At 37.0% G+C, this 24731-nt stretch overlaps 1 protein-coding gene across 2 annotated transcripts in view; it reads left to right on the top strand.

The window, feature by feature from the left end:
* Nucleotides 1-24731, top strand: part of MOCOS (molybdenum cofactor sulfurase) — a 210452-nt gene that overhangs the window by 31732 nt on the left and 153989 nt on the right. For both annotated transcript variants that reach the window (XM_042870227.1, XM_042870226.1), the window contains exon 3: nt 2611-2677. In XM_042870227.1, the coding sequence (XP_042726161.1) occupies nt 2611-2677 (67 nt within the window). The remainder of the gene's footprint in view (nt 1-2610; nt 2678-24731) is intronic.

Below are 24731 nucleotides of genomic sequence, written 5' to 3'. Positions count from 1 at the left end.
CATTATTATTCTCATTATTCTTTTCACCTAAGTAGTTCAAAACTAGGCCTGCTGAGTTGTTGGAAGATAGGTTTTTCACACTGCTATAGAGCAGTTGGAAGACCAGTGATTTTACGGTGAGGTCGCATCTCTTTAGATCTCCCTTGCTTTGCTTTTTAGTGGCTGAGGACATGTCTTTGTGGTGGGATGCAGACAAATGGGAACTGCTCTCCTGCCGTTGTCCAGGGCTGCTTTCACCCTTGTGAATCTTGACCTTTTTAATAGGTGGACAAAGGAACCTAAACACGAGGTTGTTACTGAAAGGTAGCTGCTGCTCTTTTTGCACATAGTGAGGGAAGCCAGCCTACAGACTGCCAGAAATTGGCAGTAGATGGTGGATAGTATGACAACAAGAGAAGTACAGAGCAGTTGTGTGGGACTAGGTTATGTAGACCCTTCACTGTTGTGACTGTGGTTCATCATAAGCATTTTGTTTGAAAGAAAGCTTAACATAGAGTGGAGTTAGGCAGAGAATAGGTGCTAAACCTCTTCTGGTCCGCTGCAGTTTGGTACTTAAAAAAGGAATGTGAATTTGATGTGTTTGTAATTGCACAGTATCTGGATGGAGGTGTAGTTATTAAGGCTTTAGGGCAGTATAGTGCTACCTAGTATTATTTCTTTCCTGGATCTTCCACTTAAATTCTTCAGTCTCTTCAGGGACATTATCATCTCTCTGAGAACCCCATGCTGCTTGTGCTTTTAAACAAAGACAGCATCCTTTGTTTGGAAGTTATTGTTATGGTGAGACACAGTTTACGTTAGAAGAGACTCATCTAGGAGAAAAAAAAAAAATGCTTTGCAGTATTACCTATATATGCTATTAGTAGTCCCTCTGAAGTCATCAAAATTTCTTATTGTGTGTTAATGTCTGTGGGCTAGATGTCCTTTTTTCTGGTTTTATGTATTCCTTTTGCTCCCTGATCCATTGAGCAAAGTGTTTCCTCATCTGGGAACTAGATATCACTCTTCAAAAGAGAACTGTGTTCATTAAAGCGCCAGCATGTGCTTATAACCTGGGTGATAAGCCACAGAGAAGTTTTGGCAAAACTTCATGTCATGCGACATTGTCTGTAGCATTTTCCCCTCTTGTTTCCTGAATGTTGACAAGTCCCGGATCCGATGTGAATTTAAGTTCTTCTATGAACTAGATGTTATTCTTAATAAGGGTAGCCTTTTTGTTTTTTTGGAGTTACAAAAGGATGCACTGATTTGATGACGTACAAAATCTCTTACGGTAGTGAATGTCAGTGATATTAAAATTAATGTTCTGTCACTGCAGCCATTGCGAGGTGAAACATATGCACTCTGATCTTAGTTACTTCAAACAAATTTGGGCTTGGCCCTTCTAATTAGAAGTGCCATCTGTGGCAGAAAAAATTAAATCTGTGAATCAATTGAGTGGTCATGAATAGAAATAGTAATGCTGCCAGATTTTCACAGTACCTATAATGCTATGTGAGAACAAATTCCATGTTTGACACTGCTTTAAAATGATAATGTAATCCCTAGCCTGGTGAAATTTTTTTTTCCTCACTTATATCTCTGCTACTCTAAGGGCAGTAACTGTTGTATGAGTTTATTTGATGGACACAGGTGTGAATGAAGGGGAAATTTAGCTTGCCCTTTTGTATTTTCTTGGTGAAAATCTACAGGCCTAAAGAACTACGTTTAAGATACTGTATGTGTAAATGAGAGGAAGGGATGTAAGTAAAAGAGATTCTCACTTCTAAATTGAGAATATTTGAACTGGAAATTACAGAAATGCAACATCAGATGTAAAAAATAAAAATAAAAAATTCAGAGCTCAAACCTTAGATGTAGTACCTAGACATTATTATTCTTGTTAACGCTTTCACTCGACATGCTTTGTAACACCTTCACTGATTTTGAAATTTTAAAATAAGTAGATTTTATTGTAAATTACTGAATAGTGTATTAATTGGTAACTTTTTTCTTGTTCTCTTTCAAAAATGCTTACGTGTTTTCCTAAGGATTTATTGAAAGGAAAGCATGTTGTTCATCTGTGGATGTTGGTTTAGCTTATTTTGCTCAAGGAGGTAAATTTATGCCCTTCTTAGGTACTGTTTTAATTGTTAACATCTGTCTGTTCTGAGCTGTACTAAGGTGGCCACTGATGTTGCAGTGAAATTTTTATTTTCATGAGCAATATGAGCATAAGTGGTGTCCAGTAATGAATGTCTGCTACCTCCATATGATGTCTGTTAACTATGTCTTAGTCCCTGAATGTATTTATTAATGTGCATTCTGTCTCAGCTTTTTTTTGCTAGCCTATTTGTACAGATGCAGTTGTATTTTTGTTAAGGGAACTGCTTAAGTACTAGTAACAGATACTGAAGCTGAAGTTTCAAGGTCTGTCATAATTGTTTTCTTTAGTTATATGTCTTGACTAACTGTTCCAAGGAGCTTCAGGGCATTGCCTGCAAAGTAAATATTAAATCTTTCTTGGTCATTTTTTCAGGCTGGCTTGGTGTAATACTTTGTTAAAAGAAAAAAAAATTAGTACCTATGTTGTGATTTATGATTAACTTCTATTTCTCCATTGTCTCCTAGGCAACCCTCATAGTCAGAATATCAGCAGCAAACTGACATACGACACAATTGAGCATGTCCGATACAGGTAGAATAATCTTTCTTTCAGACGTTGTGTGATGCACTTGATATTTTTCATTTTGTTTAGGCCTGTGCTGTTTGGATCATTTTGATGTGATGCCATTTTCTGAGGTTTGTCTGTCGCATCTACAGAGAATACCTTGCACACAGGCAGTCAAATGTTGAATGCAGTCTGAGACAATCTATTTCTTCTTCTCCCAGTTGTCCCAATTCTCCAATTCCTGTTATTAAATTAGTGCTGTAATGTAAGTCTACAATTTTAATTAAGATCTAGAATTTAGAATTTCAAATGTGAATATTAATAAGATGGTAAAGTAGATAGTAAAGTGGAATGAGTGCAAAGACGTTGCTGAAATTCAGATGACTTTATTTAAAGTGCAGTGGTTTGGAGTAGTTTATAAAAAAGAGTATGTTCTTCACAGAAAGACTAATAAAGGCATGCATACTTGTGCAACAGATACTTCTACTGAGATAACAGCTTTTAAACTTTGTTTATTGTCACTTAGTTCAAAAGGACAAATAAAATACAGTTGAGCATCATGGCAAGAAGGAACTGAATCTCTAAAAAACTCCTTGCACGAGTTCAGAAATAAGTGCTCTGAAAGCTGTTTTTTGCCATTGGTTTGTGCAAAGTGAAGAAGTACACAATGTAGGTACTTAGTTTAACATCTTGAGGGTTTTTTATGTGCCTCTTGCTATTTTATAAAATGTCTTCGTTGCTAGATATGCATGCTTCGACCAGAGTTGATTGGCCTGCTTTTAATGGCACTCTTTGCCCAGGGTGAGAAATGTCACAGATTCCTTTATTATCATCATCTTGAAAGCAAACCTTTCTCCAAAACACATTACAGAATTCAGATCAATAGCAGTGGAACTATAGCATTGTAGTGCTCGGAGTTAGAATGAAAAAAATCTGCTTTACATCTTTTTGCCTTTTCTCAGTGCCCTTTTATAAGGGTGTAAAAAGAAGAAAACAACACCAAAAACATAAAACAAAAACCAAACAACAAAACCATGAGATTTTTAGCTGCGTGATGGTGCTGGGTATAAACTTTCTCCTTTTTTTTTTTTTTTCTTCCCCTAAGTGTTCTGAAAAAGTATTCTTTCCTTTTTCCCAACTCTGTCTTATGCCGAGCAGGATAAGACAATCTGTTAACACAAGCCTAAGTGAGATAGAAAGAATCTATGAGGAAGGGCTGTCTTCAACATCAGATGCTTAGGACCATGTACAGCAGTACCTACAGTCCCGCAGTCTGCTGAGCTTGCCTGTGTGATCACATGCAGTGTTCAACTTGTGGTTTTAATTTACTGTAATATTCCAGTGTTGCCATTGAATCATTTTTCTTATGAAGGTACAATAGAAAGTGTTCTTTGTAGCTGTTTCTGGAATAACTTCTATAATACTGTATGCACTTCATGGACAAGGTACAAAGAAATAGACCTTTTCCGTATATTTAAGATTTATTTAAGAAAGAACATAGATTTCTTATAGAAAGCCAGCAGCTTCAGCTTATTTTATCTTGGATCCTATTTTTTTAAGTGACTTTTGTAACAGCTGCATGGAAGATGCCATAAGCATACCAGTATTTTCATTTTTTTTTCTCCTGAAAATAAGTAAATGAATGAAGAGCACTCTGCATCCAAATGAACATTTCCAGTCTTGCAAATGTAATTTGCCAGCTAGTCCTGTAGATATTCTGCAATTATTCCCCAATAAAAGTTTTAAAAGCATAATCATAAAAAAAGACACAGTTGTAAAGTTGTAAAAATTTGGAAAGAAAATGCCCTAGAAACCTGTCAGTTATCTAAAAGCCAATAAAAGAATATTAAATATCTATGCTTCCATGCTCTTGCAGCTAGTCAAAACAAGCAGTAAGACAAAAGGGAGGCAGGCAGTTTTGTCCTATATCAGAGCTCACAGGCTAGATTTCCTCGATGAAGCAATAATTCTGTGGGTAATTTCAGATACCTGAAAACAATTCGCTTCCTTACAGTTCTGCTTTTGGTGCATGGCAGCAGCCAGAAGTGTAACTTCTATTTGTGATCAACTCCTGTGACCTTATGATTATTTTTTCTAATTTTTTGATTTGGTTTTCTGATGAGATGCCACGGGCAAGTAATCAGGTATGGAATAATAGGATGGTTTGAGTTGGAATGGACCTTTTAAATAACATCTAGTCCAATCCTTGTAATAAATCTTTAAGATGAATACAAAACTTAGTTGCTAATTTGTATTTGTTGATGTTGCTGGTTACAGCATTGGCATAAACGTTCCTAATCTGGCAATGTACACTTTTCCTCCATATAAAACTATTTGGTTTTGCTTTGGTACTTGTTTGACTGGCAGAAAGCACTGTTAGAATACATATTTGCATTAAAATAATGTAAATAATTAAATATTAGAGCTAATGTATGTTTTCTATGATTTACCAGGTTAAAAATAATAAAAATGGCTTACCAACTCAAGTACAACAAGAACAATCAAAAGCAACCCTATTCACAAAAGCATTGCTTCTCATCTGAAATGAACTGTGGAGAGATTTTTAATGTTGTGCGAATCTTTATATTAATCATGAATGAAGTTGAGAAGAGGAAGCAAGAGCTGTAATAAACCTTTCTTAAAAGTATTAAATGTAGGCATAAAATATTATAGACCCTTTTTATGACCTTGCTTACGGAAATTTGGATGTGCCATTGCTCCAATCTGTATGGCTACAGTATGTGAATGGCAATATCTCCTTACGATGCTGCAGATAACGCAACTCAGAAATTCATTAGAGTATTAGATATCCTTTTTCCCATATGCAAGCATTTTAAAATACTAGCTTTCTGAATATTTTAAAACATTGTCCTTGTAGATCTTATACTTGCAGTATCAAATAGTTCAGTGTTGTGTTCTAACCAGAGCCAGAATGATGTTCTAGTGTTACATTTAGGGTGCATTTAAAATACCCAACGGGGTACCTTTTTCATTCAAACAGGGTTGTTGAATTTAGTAGAGTTTTGATGTTTGTACTTGAACTTCAGGTACTGAGATACATTAAACTTCAGCTTACTTTGGGAAGTGAAATGTAAGATGGGTAAAAAGCCCTCAAATTTCAGCTTAGTTTCTGCATCAGGAGTCTCCTAAACTATGGAAATGTGTGTTACAGAATTTTCTCACTGAAGCTAAAAGGATTTGGCACTGAACTAAATGGGATCATGTTTAAGTATAGAACCAAATCATTGCTTTCTATAGAAGCCTCTCTCAAACTATGCCATCTAAAGGAGATAGTAAGAGGAGAATGATCTTTGTGGCCTGCATGTACATATGAAAAAAAGGTACAGCAGACATGCTGCTTAAAATAAATATAAACAGCTTAAAGCTTAATATTTTTCAAAATTACTTCAGCATAAAACATGCAGGTAGTACTGAATTCTGCTGAGGAAGAAGTCTTATTAACCCTGTTAATAATTTAATCTACAGTGTATTTTTAGAGATCATTTCATGATAGCGAAGTAAAGCTTTACATTCCTTCTGTGAATCTCATAGTTTGTCCCTGAAATGAGGTCTAACTCTCTTTTTAAATTATCCCATGTTTGAAACGGTGATATGTGAGAAATAAGCATTCTTTGGTTATTTCCTTGTTTAAACACTTCAGTGTCTGGAAAAGGAATGTTAGAACTGATACATACATGAAAATTGCTTGACCTTTCATACACAGTAAGAAATAGTAGATGCAGGATCTGCTTAGTATTGATTTGTTCTTTGTAAAGGTCATCAGCTGGAGACCATATGGGTGAGTGACATATGAGCTCTGCATGCTCTCCTCTTTAATGACACCTATTCACTTGGAAGCCACCTTTCAAAACTGGGATGGTGTTCAGCCCTTTTACGTGCTTATTTTATACTGCCACATGCAAATGCTGCTTTTTCTGGCCCAGCTGTTCAGCTGTAGGACAAGTCTGAAATGTCACAGCCAGTGAAGATAAGTGGGAAGGCTGCTCCTGAGATTGGCTCTGTATGGTGAATGGAAGTACCATGAGAAGACAATTATGAATAATGAATAGTTTTTCTTGAAAGCGCAGAATAGGCAAGAGAGGTGATCATCTTTGTGATGGTCCATGTAATGATTTTACATAGCAGTGCCATGGAATGATCCCAGTGTGCCCACACTGATCTGGGGCACGAGCAGTACCTGATTCTGTGCTCTCTTATGTGCTGAGCAGCAGCCCATCAAGAACTTCAGTACAGATGCTTTCTCATTTTTCATTTGATAACACCTGTCCTTTTATGCAACTGTGGGAACTTACGTTTTAGTTTGCAGTACTAAAAGAAAAAAGATAATCGAATGAGTAGTAAGCATAAAATAAAAATCTCAATTTTATAAACAAGGTTTTTTGGGAGTTGATCTGTTACTTTTTGTGGTTTTACTCTTTGTAGTCCTATGCAGGCAGTGAAAAGCATTCAGACATACTATTTCTTTAGAATGAGTTTAAAAAACAGTGAAATCTGTCTGCTTTGTAACTTTGCTGATGGACTTTCATTTCTATTTTTATAAATTCATTATCAGTTACTTTGATGTGCTGAAGCTTTAGAAAGGAATGTGTTAATATTATCTTAGTCTTCTGCTAGTCAGCTTTATACCTTTGTGATGAGATAGCAGTGAATAATATTTGTACGTTCATGGTGATGCTCTCTGAGTTGCAGACAGACAAATCTGGAGTGTTTCATTTATTGAAAGGAAAAAGAAATGCTTCAGTAAATAGAATTAAAATCTGGAGGTCCAGATTGCTAGAGTATGAACACAAAATTTATTAGCTAACCTTGGGCAATCCGGAGTTTAATTTCTAGGAGTGGTTAGTGTGTTTTGCAGAGATTTGAAGAAAGGTGGGTATGACCTTTATTTTTCTTCTATGTTCAGAGAAAAGGAAACCTGAGGAACCTGCTTTTATAGTGTGGCTGTGATAAAGAAGCAATGGAGAATAAGTTCCATTGCTTTCTAAAGAACACAGAGTGTAGGGAATGATACAGGCTTACTTGGACCCAGGCCACCATGTTTATTCATGTTCTATAAATTCATAAAGCCTAGCTGCATGTTCAGTCTGCTCTTCTGGCACTGACCTGATGGCTCCTGCTAGAGGGAACCTGTGCCACCAAATGAGATGTTTCAACTGGAATGAGGCACATTGTTAAAAATAGTGACATTTCCTCAGTACAAATTCCATTTTTCTATTCATCTTCTTGTCTCTTTTAAAAATGACATGGAAGATTTTTTCCTCCTTTGACTTGTAGAAGAAATTGAAAACAGTGATATTCTTCCCTGTTCTGGATCTTCAATTGCATCCTCAAAAACTTCAGTGAAACACCTTTCTGTGACTTTTTTGGTAATGTGTTCCTGTAGCTGTTAAGGGAGTAGTATCATAGCCCTGCCTAACTGTTGGACCCCTAACAGTTTTAATTACTCTTTATCAGCTCTTAGGGAATCTGACAACTTCCTTACTGGTCTAGATGGTCATTTGTATTCTAAATAATGCTTGTGGGAGACCAAAAAAAAACCTGGATTTCTGTTTTTCTTCATATATTATTATGTAGCATTAAAGAGCTGTGCCATTTACTTCAAGTCAGTTGAGTTGAGAAATCTTGAGTGCCATCTTGAATTATGGATATTGTCCAAAACTCAGCTGTTTTTTGTCAACTTTCTTGAAGACCACAGACACTTTCAATTTTCCAATTATCAGTGATACTTTACCAAGGAAACTGGTGATTGCATCTCTGAAAAGCTTAACCTATACTGTTTATGTTACCTGTAACACCGTCACTGTGGGAAAGACAATCATGTACTTTTTAGAAGCACAGAAAAATCCTGAGACTCTGTAAAAAAGGTGTGGTAATATTGTGCTCAATTTAGAATCTTTTTCATTTCACTTGTAAAGCAATCTAAATACTTCATCTGCTGATATAATTAAGCTGTTGAAGAGATGCTATAGTGTTCCTGAGCGTTCCCCTGATGGCATCTGTGCCTCAGTGAATCTGAAATTCCTGGTATCACTTTCTTGAAAGCTTGTATGTTTTGCACTCATATTTGCTGCCCAAGCCATATCGTCCTGCATTTTTAATTAGCAGACTTCAGTCCTGGAAAAAAGTCACTTTCTGCATATTGAGTCCCTATCCAAAAATGTGAATTCTGACTCTATTTACTGTTCAATTTCCTCAGCTTTTTGGTACTGTTTGTTGCACGTACTTCATGATCCTGTCTTGACTTTTTAGTACTTTGAACTCCGATACCCACTGAAATAGTTTTATTATGAAGTTCACCAAAGGCAATAGCTAAAAGTGTTGCTTATTTTTTTTATTACCAAGTCAAGCTTGTTCATGGTGTATTGTTTGCATTTTCGTATGTATATATTTCTGATCTTTTTAAGGCAGTGATATATTCAGGAAGTTTTATTGTGTTTTTTTTCTGTAGCAGCAGCTATGATCTGCAAAGGGTGGTAAAAAAAATTTTGGGCATGTGACTGCAGTGTTTCAATGATTTCATTACAGTTTTTAATCTCAGCTGTTATACAGACTGAGAACTATCTTCTGTCACTGTGACATCAAATATAACTACAGCCTTCTCCTCATCCCTAATAATGCTATTAGCTTTTATGCATTGTTCCAGACTGTCTGTAGCTCATCCAGTTTGTTTACAGGCGCAGGAAATACATTTGCCTTGCCAGACAATCACATCCTATAGCTCTTGCTTTGTCTAATGAGCAGGTTATTTACAGCACCCATGCTAAAGGCTGTAGTTCTAAAGCTGCTTTTTCTGTTTTGCTGCCCTCTGCAACCTGATGTCTTGCTGAAATTTGCAGTTAATCTCCTATGTATGTTATTGGTTGTTATCTCTTTTCCTCTGTGTGGCACTGAGAACCCACTTGGGCGCAGGCGGATTCCAGCCAGCTGTCTTCATTAAGTGTGTAATGGCTTGTTACTGTGGGCATTTCTGTCCTGGTTAAAATTTGAACCTTTCTGTGGTAAAAGGCATGTAGGCAGAGCGATGTGTTGAATACTAGAGAATGCATAACTGGTGGATCTAATGCAGTAGCTCTGCTGAGCAGAAGGAACAGGATGAGCAGAATAGGAGTGCAGGAGGGCAGGGACCAGTGAGGGATAATGATGTGGTACAAGCTGACTGCCTTACTCCAAGCAGGAATGCAATGGGAATGTGAGGGCCCAGTAAGGATTTTAGGGTGCCAGATTTCAGGAAAGCTGGATCCAAATGTGCATTCCCAGCCAGTCGGTTCAAGAGTATGGAAATGTACATCACCTTCAGGATTTTTATGCTTTAGTCTTCAGCTACTACAGGGTAATCTTCATCTGGTTAAGAATTTTCTCATTTTGCCAAATGGGAGACCTGGAAAATTCTTCCACTGGTGTGAGAGAAAGCAGTGATGATATGTTGCAGTGCCAAAAATTTCTGTTTTTTTTGAGGTCTTCTGTTAACACTTTCTGAGGTGTTTAAGTAGAGTGAGTCCTTACCCATTCTCTTGTTTTCATAGAGTGAACAGGCTCAGCAGTTCTTCTAAGGTGTTTCCTTTATCCTCCATCCCAAACCCCACTAACCCTGTTTCTGAGCTTGTTCTGGGTTGCCTTCCTTTTTCAGAAATGCATAGCAGGAATAGTGTAGAATCCTTACAACAAGTCCTACAGTATAGTAACCAAAGGTTTGGTAATTGAAGAAGAATAAAAAATTGTTTAAATGGGGATGTAACCTGATGAAATGTTCTGGGTGCTAGGAGAAGTCAGAAAGTATTGTGAAGACAAGGAAATTGCCCGGGCATTTCAAATGGATTAGAGGAAACTAACAGACAGAATGGATTTTCAGGATGAAAGGAAGAACATCTTTGTGGGGATTTTTCTAGAATGTGATACATTTGTTGGAAGCTGATTTCTCCTTGTGTTTTTGTTATGAAATTTCATGCTAGTTTGAAAGTGATAATGTGATTTCTAAACTGATTGATACTGTTATTAATGGAGCCAAAATGAACGGCTGAAATTTCTGTACAGATAGATATTTTGTGGGAAAGTATAATGATTTGTAAAAGAGAAAATTATTTGATTAACATGATCACTTTCAGCTTTTAGTTGTTTGAAATTAAATGTGCTGGCTTTCACTAGTAGTTTGAAAACATGCAGCAAATGAGGGCCTAAACTCAGAGCTTTGTAATATACACTGGAATTATTGAGATCCTTCTAACTGTATTTATTCTTACTTTTGTTAGTCTGCCTATTTCATCTGTTGAAGTTTTTTCATCTGTTTTAAACTTTGTTTCTGTTATGAAGGCTGTAAGCAAAGATTAATGTCCTTGGAAATAAAAGATGCTTTAAGAAGCAGCATGAGCTGCATTAATAAATGGAAATACATAAGATAACTGAAGCAAGGGTTGGAACAAAATTCTTTGTTAAGGTGAATAATTTCTAGTGAATCTAGATGGAATTGGTGGGTTTTATTAGTATATTTGCAATGTGTCAAAACAGGAGGAAACTGTATCATTAGTACTATTAGTGCAAGCTCAATAAAACGTTGTAGACACTTCATAATTTCTCTCAAAGCTTTGGATTGTGAGACAGTTTAGAAGGTTAAATTCTGCATTTTTGGGCTTTTATGTAAGCTACCTGGGTTTGTAATGAATACGGTGTTCACCCTCAACAGTACATAAAAGAGCTTTTCAGCACTCAGGCTTTTCTTAGCCATTCTTTTGCCTCTTTTCATTTCTCTATCTTTTTTGAGGTGTTTAGTTTTTCACTACACGTTTTGCACAATACATGTGGTAAGGAGATTTCAAATAAAGAATCATATTTGGAAAGTCTTTCAAAATTCATGGTAAAAGTGACCTTTGGAATATTATGTATCTTTTCTCCTTACAAGGGAGTTAACGTGATCTATTTCTCCTTTCCACCTGGCTGACAATTGGTCAGAAGAAAGTAGGAAGGCTTTGCTCCTGATTTTCTAGTAGCACTTTAAAGGTATCTTAAATGGCCATCTTGTTAAGTGAGATGCTGTTGTTTCCCTTTAGGTCTCCCTCTTTATTTCTTGGATAGGCAAAATGTTTGGCATTTACTTATCTTACAGACCAAGTTTTATGCCACTTGTATGGTTAGGAGGTGGTATAGAAGGGTGGATTTCTATCTAACCAGTGAGAAATCCATTGCTAAGGTCAATCCCCTTTCTTGTTCTGTGAGATATTCCAGTAATTATAAAAATTATAAAATTATGTTAGAAAGTATAATATGCTGCTTCATTTGTGATGGGAAAATTATAAAAAATGCAGGTATTTTAGAGGCACAGATATAAGCAAGAAAACTCTGTGGTTTTTAACACCTTTAGCCATACTTGTAAAAATCTAAAATCAAGGCTATATAGTTCAGCTCACAGTTGCATCTCAAATGCAGAAGACTTCATCTGGAAAAGCTTATACCATTTGGATACTTCTCCAAGTTTTTCTGACTGTGTTTGCCTATTTAAACATCTAAATGGGATGAGATTGCTATAGCAAATAGTACTGACGTTTAATGTATATAATGAACTTCAAAATGAGCTTGATGAAGTATGCTTTTAGTACAAATTGGAGTTAAGCTGCAGTGCCAAAGTGTGATATATAATAGGTGGTATTCTTAACAATGAAGTGCAAATGAAATTCTGTCTGCTTTTAATTAAATAAGCACACACTCCACTGAGTTTTGGAAATTTAATTCTCTTAATCTGAAGTCTCGGGCCCTGAACAGCTATTGTAATTTTGAAGATAGTGCTGATATGTTTCAAGGCTGTTTATACTTAACAAAACACTTATGATCTTGTCTTCTGTAAATTTGGGATTCCTCTAATTTATTTTTTTTCTGGTATTTCTTCTGTTGTGTGGAAAAGGAGCGAAGATAATTTTCATATTTGTACTGCATGATAGTTAGAGCTGTTACCACAAGCATTAAGAGAAAGGCTAAAGCCTGTCTTTCTTGGTTGTAGTTGTCCCATGTGAAATATGTTGCTGTACACAATGAAGCATACCTGCCACTTGAGAGCTGTCAAAAAACCTTCCAAAGTGGGAAGGGACTGGCCAAAAAATTTTGCTCGGAAAAAGAGCTGCTAAAAAATCAGATGGGTAAAGATTTTCCTGTGGTCAGATCTTGTGCTTTAGAGAAAAGATTCCCCCAGACAAAGGGACTCATACTAGGCATAATAAATATACAGCACTAATTATGATGGCAGCTCTGAAAGTAATGCCCCTTATTATGTTGGCCCATGATGTCGGGGGCAGATGGTGGTGGTGTATAGCAGTAGAGGCTGAACCTTTCCACCATTACATTTTGTTGCCATGTGACAGATGGCAGTAAAGGAGCAGTGTGACAAAATGACATCTGATGTATGAAGCGAAAGTGTAACATTGAATTCCTCCATGGAGATAAAATTGCACCTATTGGCCTTCTTTGATGCTTGCTGAAAACTTAAAGACCAAACAGTGAGCACAGTGAGGATGTAACTGGTACATTTCAGTAGTTGTGACGACAACAACATGAAAGACAAGCCACATTCTGGATGACCATGCATAGCTGTCATAAAATGAAGAGCATATTAATCAGAGCATCCATGCAGATTGGTAGATTATGGCCAGGGAACAGTGTACGGAGCTGGATATTGGCTTCAGTGTATTGGAAACAATGGTGGCAGTGTTGGAACAAGTGCTCACACAAGAAGAGAAGGAGCACAATATGCAGGTTTGTCAGGACCTGTTGGGCCAATAGAAGGCTGATCACATCATTAGCAGTGATGAGTTGTAATGTCACCGCTACAAGCCAGAGACAAAATGACAGTCTGTGGAGTGATGATGTAAAATCTTCATCAAAGAAGAAATTCAGGATGCAGCCCTGAATGGGTGAGGTGATGTACACTGTCTCTAGTGGTAGGAAAGGGATGATCTTTCTGGATTTCTTGGAACCTGAACAAATTACCAACTCTGACAACTACATCATAACACTAAACTGAAGGCTCAAATGTCTGGAGTCAGACCAGAGGGGAAGACAACCTTTCTCTTGCAAAACAATAGCGCCAAACCTCATACCAGTTTAAAGACTTTAGAGCACACTGCCAATCTTGGCTAGTCTGTCCTACCATACCCACTGTATAGTCCAGACTTGAGACCTTCTGACTTTCATCGCTTGGCCCAATGAAAGGTGAACTGCATAGACAACATTTTCCTAGCAGCAGTGCTATCATAGCTGGTGTGAAACAGTGGGTCACCTCTGCTGATACAGATTTCTATGAGCATGGCATGCAGGCTCTTTTTCATCACTGGCAAAAGTGTATAGCTAATGGAGATAACTCGATTGGAAATTGAAGCAAATTCTTAGCTACAGTGTACTATCAAAACTGTTACTGTGTTCTTTGTATCTGCTGTTGCTTCCAAGGAAACAAATAGGAGGCATTACTTCTAGAGTGACCTATGTGCTAAGCTTTGAAGAGATCTGTACAGCTTATTGAAAAATAATAATAATAATAATAATGTTCAAGTGATATTGTGCTTTTGTAACTTATGGGAGAATTTTTTTTGCCTTTGGGAGAAATAAGTATATATTTCATGCTTTCCACTGTCTAATTTCATTGTCATAGAACCACTGAATGTTTTGGGTTGGAAGGGACCTATAAGATCACCTTGTTCCAACTTCCCTGCTATGATTCCAGTTAGTACAAAATGAAATAAAGATGGCTATTAAATTTATTTTACAAATGTATGTTATTTGAAGTAAGATCTGGTTAATCAGCTAATATACATTTTAGCTAATACATATACATAACCGTTGTTGTTTCTTGAATTTAGTTTATTCAAATTCAAATGATTTGATGGTATTTTTTTATATACCAAAGCCTGTATTCAAACCACTTCAGAGTCTTATATGAGTAGTGGCAATCTTCTTGAAAATGCTTTTATGTAGCTTATATAATTTGAAGTTAGCTCAGATGTATTTTTACAGCCTAAAGTATTTTTTTGACCTTCATTATAAGTAATTTAAAAACAGTAGCATATAACATTTTTGGTGTCACTCAAATGACTTTCATTTTTAAGTCCAATTGAGGTTTACTTGCAATGAATTGGAGCTCACAAACCACTTAAGTCATTACTGCAGTAGAAGCACTTTGCCTTTAGGGTGTACTTGTATTTCTGCATTAGTAGAATTGTGTTTTGTACCTGTTCAGTGAAAATTCCCATATCAGACTCAAACAAAAGAAATGGAAATTAAAAAATACTTTTTTTTCTGCACTATCTTTCTACACTGGAAAATTTTGCTGCTGGCATGGTTGTATAGATTTGTTATCATATACCTGACCAATGTAATAGCAATGTCCACAGGATTAGGTAAATACATAATTAAATGTATGAAGAAATTAAATTCAACATAACTTTCAAGAAGTCAGAGTTATAGTGTGCAATTAACAGCTTAATGGACCTTTACCTCTTCTAGCATCGTGTTTTAAATGAGACAAATTGCTTGGCAACGTTTAATAAAAAATTTGATTACATACAATATGTAAAATGAAGACTTTAAGTGTATTCAGAATTTCTCTCAAGCACACGTGGGTTGCTAGAAAAAGAGAGCATGTGTGGACTTGGTTACTTAAAATATAATTATTGAAGTGCAAAGCATATTGTGAGTCGTTTAATATTTATGAATGGCAGATTTGTGGAAAAGTTCAATTGCAGCAAATTATAAATGTTGGTAAACTTGTTTTTATAACCACAGTGAAAGATGTTTTTCCCCTAATAAGAAATTCAGACTAGAAATGCACAGAAGGTAAAGAAAGCCCAGCAAAACACTATATGTTCTATGCTAGCTTTGGCAAAGGGGTAATTTTCTGCAGGCAACATGGCTGTGAGGTAGTCAGAACCACTACAGCCAGTCACTGCAGCTTATAATGGTGTCTGTGCTGTGTGGCATGTATGGTCTCCCCAGGACTAGTGTCCTGCTGGTACAGGCCTCACTTGGTGCTCTGAGTTTAGGTGGATGCTCAGGTTGGGCTGGCACTTGTGGAACTGAGGCAGGAAAGACCAACCCTGTGGGCATTTTGATGGAGAACAGCTTTGGGGAGGTTGTAATGGTGTCAGAGTGAGTTCTAATAGATGATACTTGACTGTATGGGACTTTCATGCATTGGTCTAGTACAAGTATGATACCAAGGTAAAGCTATTGACAAAACGCAAAGAAGAAAATGAGAGTCTTAAATTCTTCATGGCAAACTGTGAGAAGATTATTACTATGTTAAGTAACGTTTTAGGGTCTGTTAGACCTATTAGAAAATGAATAGACATTCCTCGGGTATCTTGGTAGTCACACTGCTGCTGAATTTTCTGAACATACAGTTTACACTGTAGGCATTATATGCTAATGGCATTTATTTGCTTATTTATGCAAGTAATTTAAAACAGGACTTCTTACCATGTGCTAGGTGTTTTGCAGAAAAATTAAAAACATAAATCAAGTGGCTACCTGCAGCGGGTAGAGCAAATAAGGGCTTCTAAAAAGAAGTGACCACCAAAACACATAGCAGAGATATCTTCAATAAAAGTAAAGGGATGCATTCAGGCATGGAGAAGTTACTTGCATCAGTCAGATGCAAAAGGTGCGTATACAGTGTTCCATGTTCCTGCAGCAGTTTGTTTCTGGCTGAAAAGATGAATGAGCTGGAACTAGGGTTTTAGTAGATGTAATCACACATTTTCCTTTTTTCTTCCCATTTCTTTAGCCATTCTGCCTAAATATATGCTAACAAGTTTATCTACTGATTTAATAAAAACGCATAAGGTCTCTTCTAACCTAAGCCATTCTGTGATTACTACATTTTTCTTCTGCTGCTGTGAGAAGGTGCAAAGGTCTACAAGAAAGACAGTGCAACGCACAACAGCACTTAGAATCATATTTCTGTTGTCTGTTATGTGAGTATAGTCCCTGTTGTGAGAAGGCTGGTAGAGTGAAGGGAGAGAGAGCCCACAAAGTTTGAATCTATGGTTGATATGCTGCTGAGGGTGAGAAGTGGGCTTCACATATGCAGTTTATCTAAACTCTGTGGTACAGGGTGAGATATCACAGAATAGTTCTGAAACCCCGGAAACCTCTTACGCTGTTAAGCAATGCCATGTTTTTATTCTTATTGCTTCCATTTTTCTGCAACCCCTTAGCTCGCCATTTAAACCTCCAAGTTTTCTAGTGATTTCTGGTTGAGAAATTTCTCAGCTGTTTTCACAGCTTTCCTTGCTGCTGCACTCTAGATTTTAGGACTTTTAGATGTTCTTTTCTCTCCTCTAGTTTTCTTGTATAGCTCATGTTCTTTTTTGTGTAGGGAGGAGTTATGCTCTCAGGAGAAAGAAATGTGGGTGCTCAGCATTGTTTTCTGTGTTCTTAATTTTTTTTTTTGTTTTATATTCAAAGTGTTGTTTTAACATTTCATAGGCTGGAGCTGTTTTACCTGAATATTCTAATGCCTAAGCTCCTCTTCAGTGATTTAGTTGTCAGCTGCATCACTTGGAGACATTTAAAAACTGTATGAGCTTGCTTGTGTCCTGATGTTGCTTATATAAAATAAAGCTTGAAATCAGCCTTGCTGCTTCCGAAGAGCTGCAAGAAAAGCAATAGCCCTTAGCTTCTAGTCAGCCACTTGTGCTGAAAATATTTGAAAAGGATGCAGTAATCATCAGAATTGTGTAATGGCAGCAAGCTTTAAAAATACTCTGCATTGAATAAACTAGTAACCAAATAATAGCAAAACAAACCCCAACTATGCAGCAGTATTTAAGATTCCTACATCTCTGTTGTGGGTCCTGCAGCTGGACCTGTTTGTTCTGTGCAAAGAAACTTGGCCTCTTTCTTGTTCAACCAGAGGAAAACTCCTTGCACTAACCATGAAATTAAAACTGTGAGGTTGTAAAACCCATAGCTGGCACTTGTTCCTCCTGAGAGGAAACTTGACATAGTTAATTATTACTTCTGTGATACCGATGACAGTTTTGTAGTATCTCTCTTTTGAATTGGTAGTACTAATGAAGAATATAGTGGGCTCAAGTAGGTGTTTTGCTTGCCTGCTTAAAGCCCACGTATGGATTGACTTGCTTCAGAGCAGTAGAATGTCAGTGCTCTCCCCCACCAGTAGTACTTCTTTGGTTCTCTTCCAGCTGCCACTGATCAAGCCAAGGTCTGTCTTTCACTGTACCAGTTTAGCATCTCTGAGACCTCTTCCTATCAGTCATGCTTTTTAAACTTGAACCTTGACTGATCCTCAGGATCTAACAGAGGTGGTGTAGTAATGTAGAGTAACACCTCTCAGTCCTTAAGAAGCTAGAGTTTTCTGGGTTTTGGCTTTATAATCCTAAGTTTTTACTCACGGTTCCCTTATATGAGCAGTACAGAGAAGTAACACCAGTGATAGAGTTGAGATTAGATAATTAGAGGGAAGAAATGATGAAGTAGAAAAATGTCACTCCTATGTGTCTATGTCTAGAAGAAGTCCCAGATCCTTTCTGCCTGATTTGGATCCATGGTTTGAAACGATACTTCTACCAAAGAATGTCTCTAGACATTATCAAGAGATAAGTACTGCTTTGATCCAATTAATGTTGTTTAGCTAAATGGGAAATGACTGCAAAGTGTGGGGATGAAGATAAATGCACATTTTCTCTGTATGTCTCTCACCTTTGTGTTATCCTGGTGTTGCATGAGCTTCTTGGCCTGAATAAGGGAGTTGAAGTCAGACTCTTGTAGTTTTATTTTCTGAAGGAGTTTTAGCTGTTCTGGCTTTCCTTTTGCCTACCTTGAAGAGTTTGTTTTTATCCCATGTCAAACATGAAAAACAGAATCACAAGAACTTGTGGGTTCCAGAAAACCTATTCTCTCCAAACCCTTTGCTGCATTCCTGTTCCTGAAAACCTGGAACAATTATTCATGGAGTTTTCTGACTTTGGTGACTGTGAAGACTCAGAATGCTGCCTGGAAGACTTGCCACTTTGCATCCATTGCGTTATCAGAGTCAGTTGGTTTGTAGCCCAGGAAAATGTGTGCTGTTGTTTGGGTAAAATATGAAGCCTCTGAATGTACCTAATATATAAATGTGTTTTTAATAGTTGATAAGTACATTGATATGGTGTCTGCTTTTTTTCCAGTAAGAATCAATATAAACTCGTTTTCCTTTTGTCATTGGTTCTGTATATGGGCATTTTAAATTGCTTGGACAAAACAAATATCTCCCAGCTTTGAGCAAAAATATTGGACTGCAGCAATTGATTTGCTTACGTTATTTGATAATAGCTATGAGCAGTTCTATTTAATTCATGAAGGATCTCCACTGTGGGGAGAAATTCACTATGGTTTTTGTAATTTATTGTATAAGCAGAAAGCTATAGTCTGCTGCTGTAAGTGGCCTATAATTTATTTAGAAAACTTGTTGAATTGTCAATTTTTATGCCTTCACTGTAGTTAAGACAGGTCATAAAGTGAAAGAAGACTTTCATTTAAGTTCTGCACTGAGGTCTGTGCTGTGCAGATGTGATGCAGTGCATTGTCCCTCATAGTATGGGGGCATGTATTAGTACTGAAAATATACTTTTCATCTAACCTCCTGATTTTTTTGTGAGCCAAGAACAGTTTTGCAGTGGATCTGAAGCATAACAGATATAAATTATAATAATTAATATTCCTGTTTAAGTGAAAATGGCTTGTTATTACCATAATGAAGAAAGAAGGTAACATCCTATGACAAATGAACGCAGAGTATATGCATTATCTGAAGAGACTTCCTTGTTCCTGTACGATATTTGAGCTGGTCTGAAAAATGAGAAAGGTGGAGAATAAATACTTAGCCCTGTAGAGCAGTGAAAGAGTGTCTACTCAACTATAACTGGAAGCTTGGCGTTTTCTGAAGCATGCCAAGGTCAAGTAGTTCTTTTGAGAGTTTTCTGGGAGCCACTGAGTCATGGAGATGAGGGCTGGAGAATCCTTGGTTTTCAGAGAGGATTTTGCAGTGTAACAAAGACCACTTCACAGAATTAAGAATATGCTTCTTTATTCTGTTTACAGTTTAAAGGAGATTCTCCAGGAGCCATTGCTAATTTATCACTGAGTCTCATGTACTTTTGACTTGGTTAGGATTTGTGTTTCAGTGACAAAAGACTTTTTCAAATCACCATTTCCAAAATCTTTGCCTTTCCGTACTCATTGTTAAATGCACATATAGTAGGAACGGACAGTCCTTGATTCAAGTATGTTATCATTCCCTTAATATTTTAAAGTAGACACTGTCAGGAAAGGAAGAATGCTGTATTGTTTCATTGTTCTTGTAATTTGCAGAGGTGGTAATTATGGTAGAAGAAGCAGAATAACTTACTAAAGATCACTCAAGAATTTAGCATATGAAGTAGATAAGCAGATCTTCCAAGTCCCATTCAGTAATTGAAATCTTGAGACAGTGTTTTGTCTTATGCACTGGAGTATTTAACTTTAATCAACAACACAGTTGAGATGCAATACCTGAACTATTTCTCCCTTCCCACTTTTGTTGAATTTCAGTATTCATTTGTGATGGCTGTAGAAACCTTCCTGTGAACAAGGGGGGGGAAATGGGATATTCCTCACCACCTTTCCTTTTGGTGCTCAGACTTTTAGTATCCTTTTCATTACAGTCCCATAGCCTGTCAGTGCTTCCTTACAGATTGTACCCTGTCACATCGTAATTTGGTAGCAGTGTACATCTGGGCATTTTGTCACTTCCTTAAGTTTAAGTTTAAGTTTAAGTTTAAGTTTTAAGTTTAAGTTGTCACTTCCTTAAGCTAGTTGTATCATTTTCTCCTTTTTAAGACTCCTGCTTTATATATATGCATATAGTTATTTGTGTGTGTGTATATGAAAATAGAAGCACAAATACTATGAGGTATCTTACAGAGTTTATTGAATATTTGATGCCTATATTGATAGAAAGCAGTATCCGAATTTATTAGAAAGGCAGGAGAGAAGAGCCTGGAAATCAGAGACCTGTTAGTTTATATGCAGTACCTGGAAAAATTACGAGATTATATCCTTTAGTGAGTGTACATTCATGAAGGAAAGGTACTGTCTCACCTATTTGATCTCCTTCTATGACAAGGTCACCCAGTTAATAGAAGAAGGGAGGACTATGTATGTAGTTTGCCTGGATTTTAGTAGGCCTTTGATGTTGTCCCTCACAATTAACTTCTGGACTGATTGTTCAGCTGTGAAATGAAAAGGTCAACAGTGGATAAAGAGCTGGCTCAGCAGTAGGGATTCAAAGAATTATAGCAAATGGGGCTACAACTCACTGGTAGCCAGTCATTCCAGAGTGCAATCTTGGGATCAGGTGTGTTTGTTTCTTTTATCAGTGATCTGGATCCAGGAATGGGATGCATCCTTAGTAAATTTGCTGATGATACTGAAGTGGGAGGTGACTCTCTTGAAGGGCAAGAGGCCTTGCAGAGGAATTTAACCACCAATTCAACAAGAACAAATGCTGGATTCTACACTGCACCTAGAGTAATGCCAGACATAAGTAAAATTTGGAAAGTGAGTGGGCTTAAGAGAAGCCCTGCAGAGGGGGGGCTGGCGGGTGCTGAAGACAGCAAGCTCAGCACAAGCCAATGTGCCCTGGTAGCCAAGGGGGCAAACACCACTTTGGAGTCTGTTAAATACAGCACAGCCAGCCTATCAAAAGAGATGATTCTTCTGCTTTATTTAGCATTGGTGCAGCCTCATGTGGAATATGAGCTCTGTGACTCAACTCTAAAAAGGATGCTAAGGTCCTTCGAATCACCTAGAGGAGAGCAACAAAACTGATAAAAGGGATGGAAGGCTTGTCCTCTGAGGAATGGATAAGGACACATGGGTTTATTCAACTTAGAAGAGAAGGAGAATAGGAGGTTGAGAAGATTGCTTCCTACAACTTTTTGAGGATGTAGAGAGGGAAACGCTCATCTATTCTCCCTGATATCGAGTGGTGTGATATGTGCAGGTGCTGAAATCTGTGTCAGGAACATTTAGGCCAGGTATGAGGAAAAACTTCTTTATCGAGCAGAGAGTTGAACAGTGGAACAAGATTCCTACAATGGACTGTCCAAGTTTTAGAGGCTTTTGGATAAAGCACTCACTGATAAGTTTCAACTTTGAGTCGGCCCTGGTGTAGTCCAATAGTTGTACTTAGTCTTTTTAGGTCCTTTAGGTTCCTTTCAACTGGAGCTGTTCTATTCTATTCTTCTGCTTTTAATCAATAATACTGTTAGTATGTTCTATTGTCAAATAGTTTTACTGAATAAATGAAATGCTTTAAAGTATCCATATCATTTAAACATGTAAAACTTTACAGCAGAGACTTGTATCTTCGTTTCTAGACAAGTAAAGCTTGGATTTTCAATTCTTCTAGGGTTTAGAATAACTACACATCCTGTGCCAGATTTCACTTCTTCCTCTAAATCTTGAAAGATCTTAGAACTAATAAGAAACATGGTTTGCATGAAGGGAAATGACTTGACTTTGTCCACTTGGGTCACCTTAAAAGTGAAGTGAAAGACAGTAATTTTTCATTTACGAAAATCAAAGCATCCTCTGCTGTCTCTACGGACCAGCTTTGTCATTGCGCATTGCTATGGCTAGACAGAAATTAGCCTGTTGTGAACTTCCCTACTTCTGCTGCTAGCAGCAAACCCACTCATTACTTATTGATGGTTTTATGCCTGACTTTGAGTTCCCAGTGCGCAAGTATGTGCTTATCTATCATCACCTACCTGAAATATGAAATGTGAATACAGTTTTTATTTTTTCGCCATCAGAACATTCAAAAATCAAAGTTAGTTGCTACAATTATAAGCTGATATGTCTGTGAAAACATATTTAGTTTTTGTCAGTTGCTGGTGTTGGTGAATTAATGCTTTTTGTGTGACAATCTGACATACTTGTCCATAAGCTGCTGAAAAACTGTTAATTAAGTTGATCACTTTTTTTTTTTAAATTTGTGTCCTAGTTAGTCAATTCTATTAGCTAATTTTCAATATTTTGAGTTGAGATTGGTATCTAAAGTAGGTAGAATAAATCACATTTTAGGGATGACTCATGTAGGTATAGGTGCTAATGTTAGATGAAGTGAATCCAGTATCAGAATCAAGAATGATGATTCCCTGGGTGCATTTCTGATACTGTAATTTTACTTGTTGTAGACAGTATACATTTAATTAAATGCCTGGACCCAGGTCTGGTATTGTATTAATTGTGCAGAGCTTTAGTTCAGAAGCAGAATCATAGAATTATTTGAGTTGGAAGGGTCCCTCAAAGGCCATCTAGTCCAATTCCCCTCCAGCGTACAGGGACACCTACAGTAGGTCAGGTTGCTCAGAGCCCTGTCCAGCCTGACCTTGAGTGTCTCCAGGGCATCCACCACCTCTCTAGGCAACTTGTGCCAGCACTTCACTACCCTTATTGGAAAAAATACAAAACAAACAAACAAAAAAAAACCCCACAATATTATTTCTTATAACTAGTCTAAAATACCCAATCTAAATCTCTCCTCTTCTAGTTTGAAACTATTTTGCCTGTATAATGATTTTTAAAAAGTATATTTTTTCTAGACAGAAATAATTAAGCAAGATCAATATTGACAGCTGTTGCTGCTGCAGTTATTCTAAAAATGGAAGAAATAATCATCTTGCATTAGTGCAGAAACCTAAGTGGAGCAATGATTTATGTAAAAGTCTGCATCTGAGAAAAGCAAGAGAATGTCATGGAGTCTTCAGTGTGCTTCCCTTTTGTATTTGTCAGGGAGCACAGTTAGCACTGGTCAGGGATCAAAGAACACTAGTTCCTTGTGTACGTACCCTTGTAATATTCCAGATCTGCGGTGAGGTGTTGATTGGCAAATGTAAAACATTAATTGTATTAAAAGTCAGCAAGCTAATCATAGATTTGTACTTTGCAGGAATTGGAATTCATGCTAATATGCTGAATTATAAGATACAACCTACTCCTTAAGCTTCTTGGAATCTGTTTCTCCTGTGTAAAATGTGGAGATAATACCTCATTGAGTTACATAGTTACTGCAGCTTTAGCAAGAGGATCCTTTATATCATTTTAAGATATTTGAATGGAAAATAATATATTGAAATAAGTTATTTTAGAAAACGAACAAAAAACAGACCTGAATTTTGGAAATAAGTGCAGCCAAACTTTATTACATTCAGTGTTTTAGACTAAGTGCATATCTTATCTCTGGGTGTTTAAAGACCAGAACTACAGGGTGACTGTTTTTTAATTTTAGAAAACTTATCTTAGGCCTATGTCAATAGCACATAGTCCTTTTGATGGTTTGCTGTGCAAGAGATGATGCTAAAATTCTGTAAGGTCTATGAAAGAGTGCACTTAACAAGACCTAGAGTCTTGTCAGTACTCAGATCTACGAAGTCATTTGAAAGCCTGCTAAATTATTGCAAGTATCATGCATATAGCTGAAGTTTAAGCTCTGTTTATGTTGATGTTTTTATTGCTCTTCTCAAATCTGGAGTGAGGGAGGGTTTGCAATCAATAATGCTTTTTCCATAATAGACCTTCTGAAATACTTGCTTCTAGAGAGTAAAACATAGAGGAACTGACATGAGGCGTTTCTTTCCTTGTCTGTGAAATTTTGCACTCCTGTAGATGTGGACTTATTCCCATTCTCCTATTCACTGGCTTTAAGGAGTTTAGTAATTTACAGCTATGCTGACTGAGAGGATCAGTGTTGTTACTTGTGCTTGTTGAAATGTATTACATCTTTTTGTTGTTGTTACTGCTAAGAGAAAGAAAGGTAGTCTAGGAAGGACCTTTTTTGTGCTTTCTATTCTTTTTTCCCTTTTGTTTAGGAGGGAAAAGTGTTGAGAGTTATCTATGTTAAACCAGGGTTATGCTTTGCAATAGAAGTTAGTAATTGACAACCATACTGCAAGTAACAATGATCTCTTTGCAAAGTGTTTTACATTGTCCCTGTGACATGGACAGTTAGGTCTTGGCATTGAGGTGAAGTTGGTGTTTG

This window comes from Lagopus leucura, unplaced genomic scaffold (genome assembly GCF_019238085.1).
Source record: "Lagopus leucura isolate 7727_CA_CO unplaced genomic scaffold, USGS_WTPT01 Super-Scaffold_100002, whole genome shotgun sequence".
NCBI classification, from domain to species: Eukaryota; Metazoa; Chordata; class Aves; order Galliformes; family Phasianidae; genus Lagopus; species Lagopus leucura.
The sequence above is the reverse complement of the archived record's forward strand: the minus strand, read 5'-3'. Positions and strand labels throughout refer to the sequence as shown.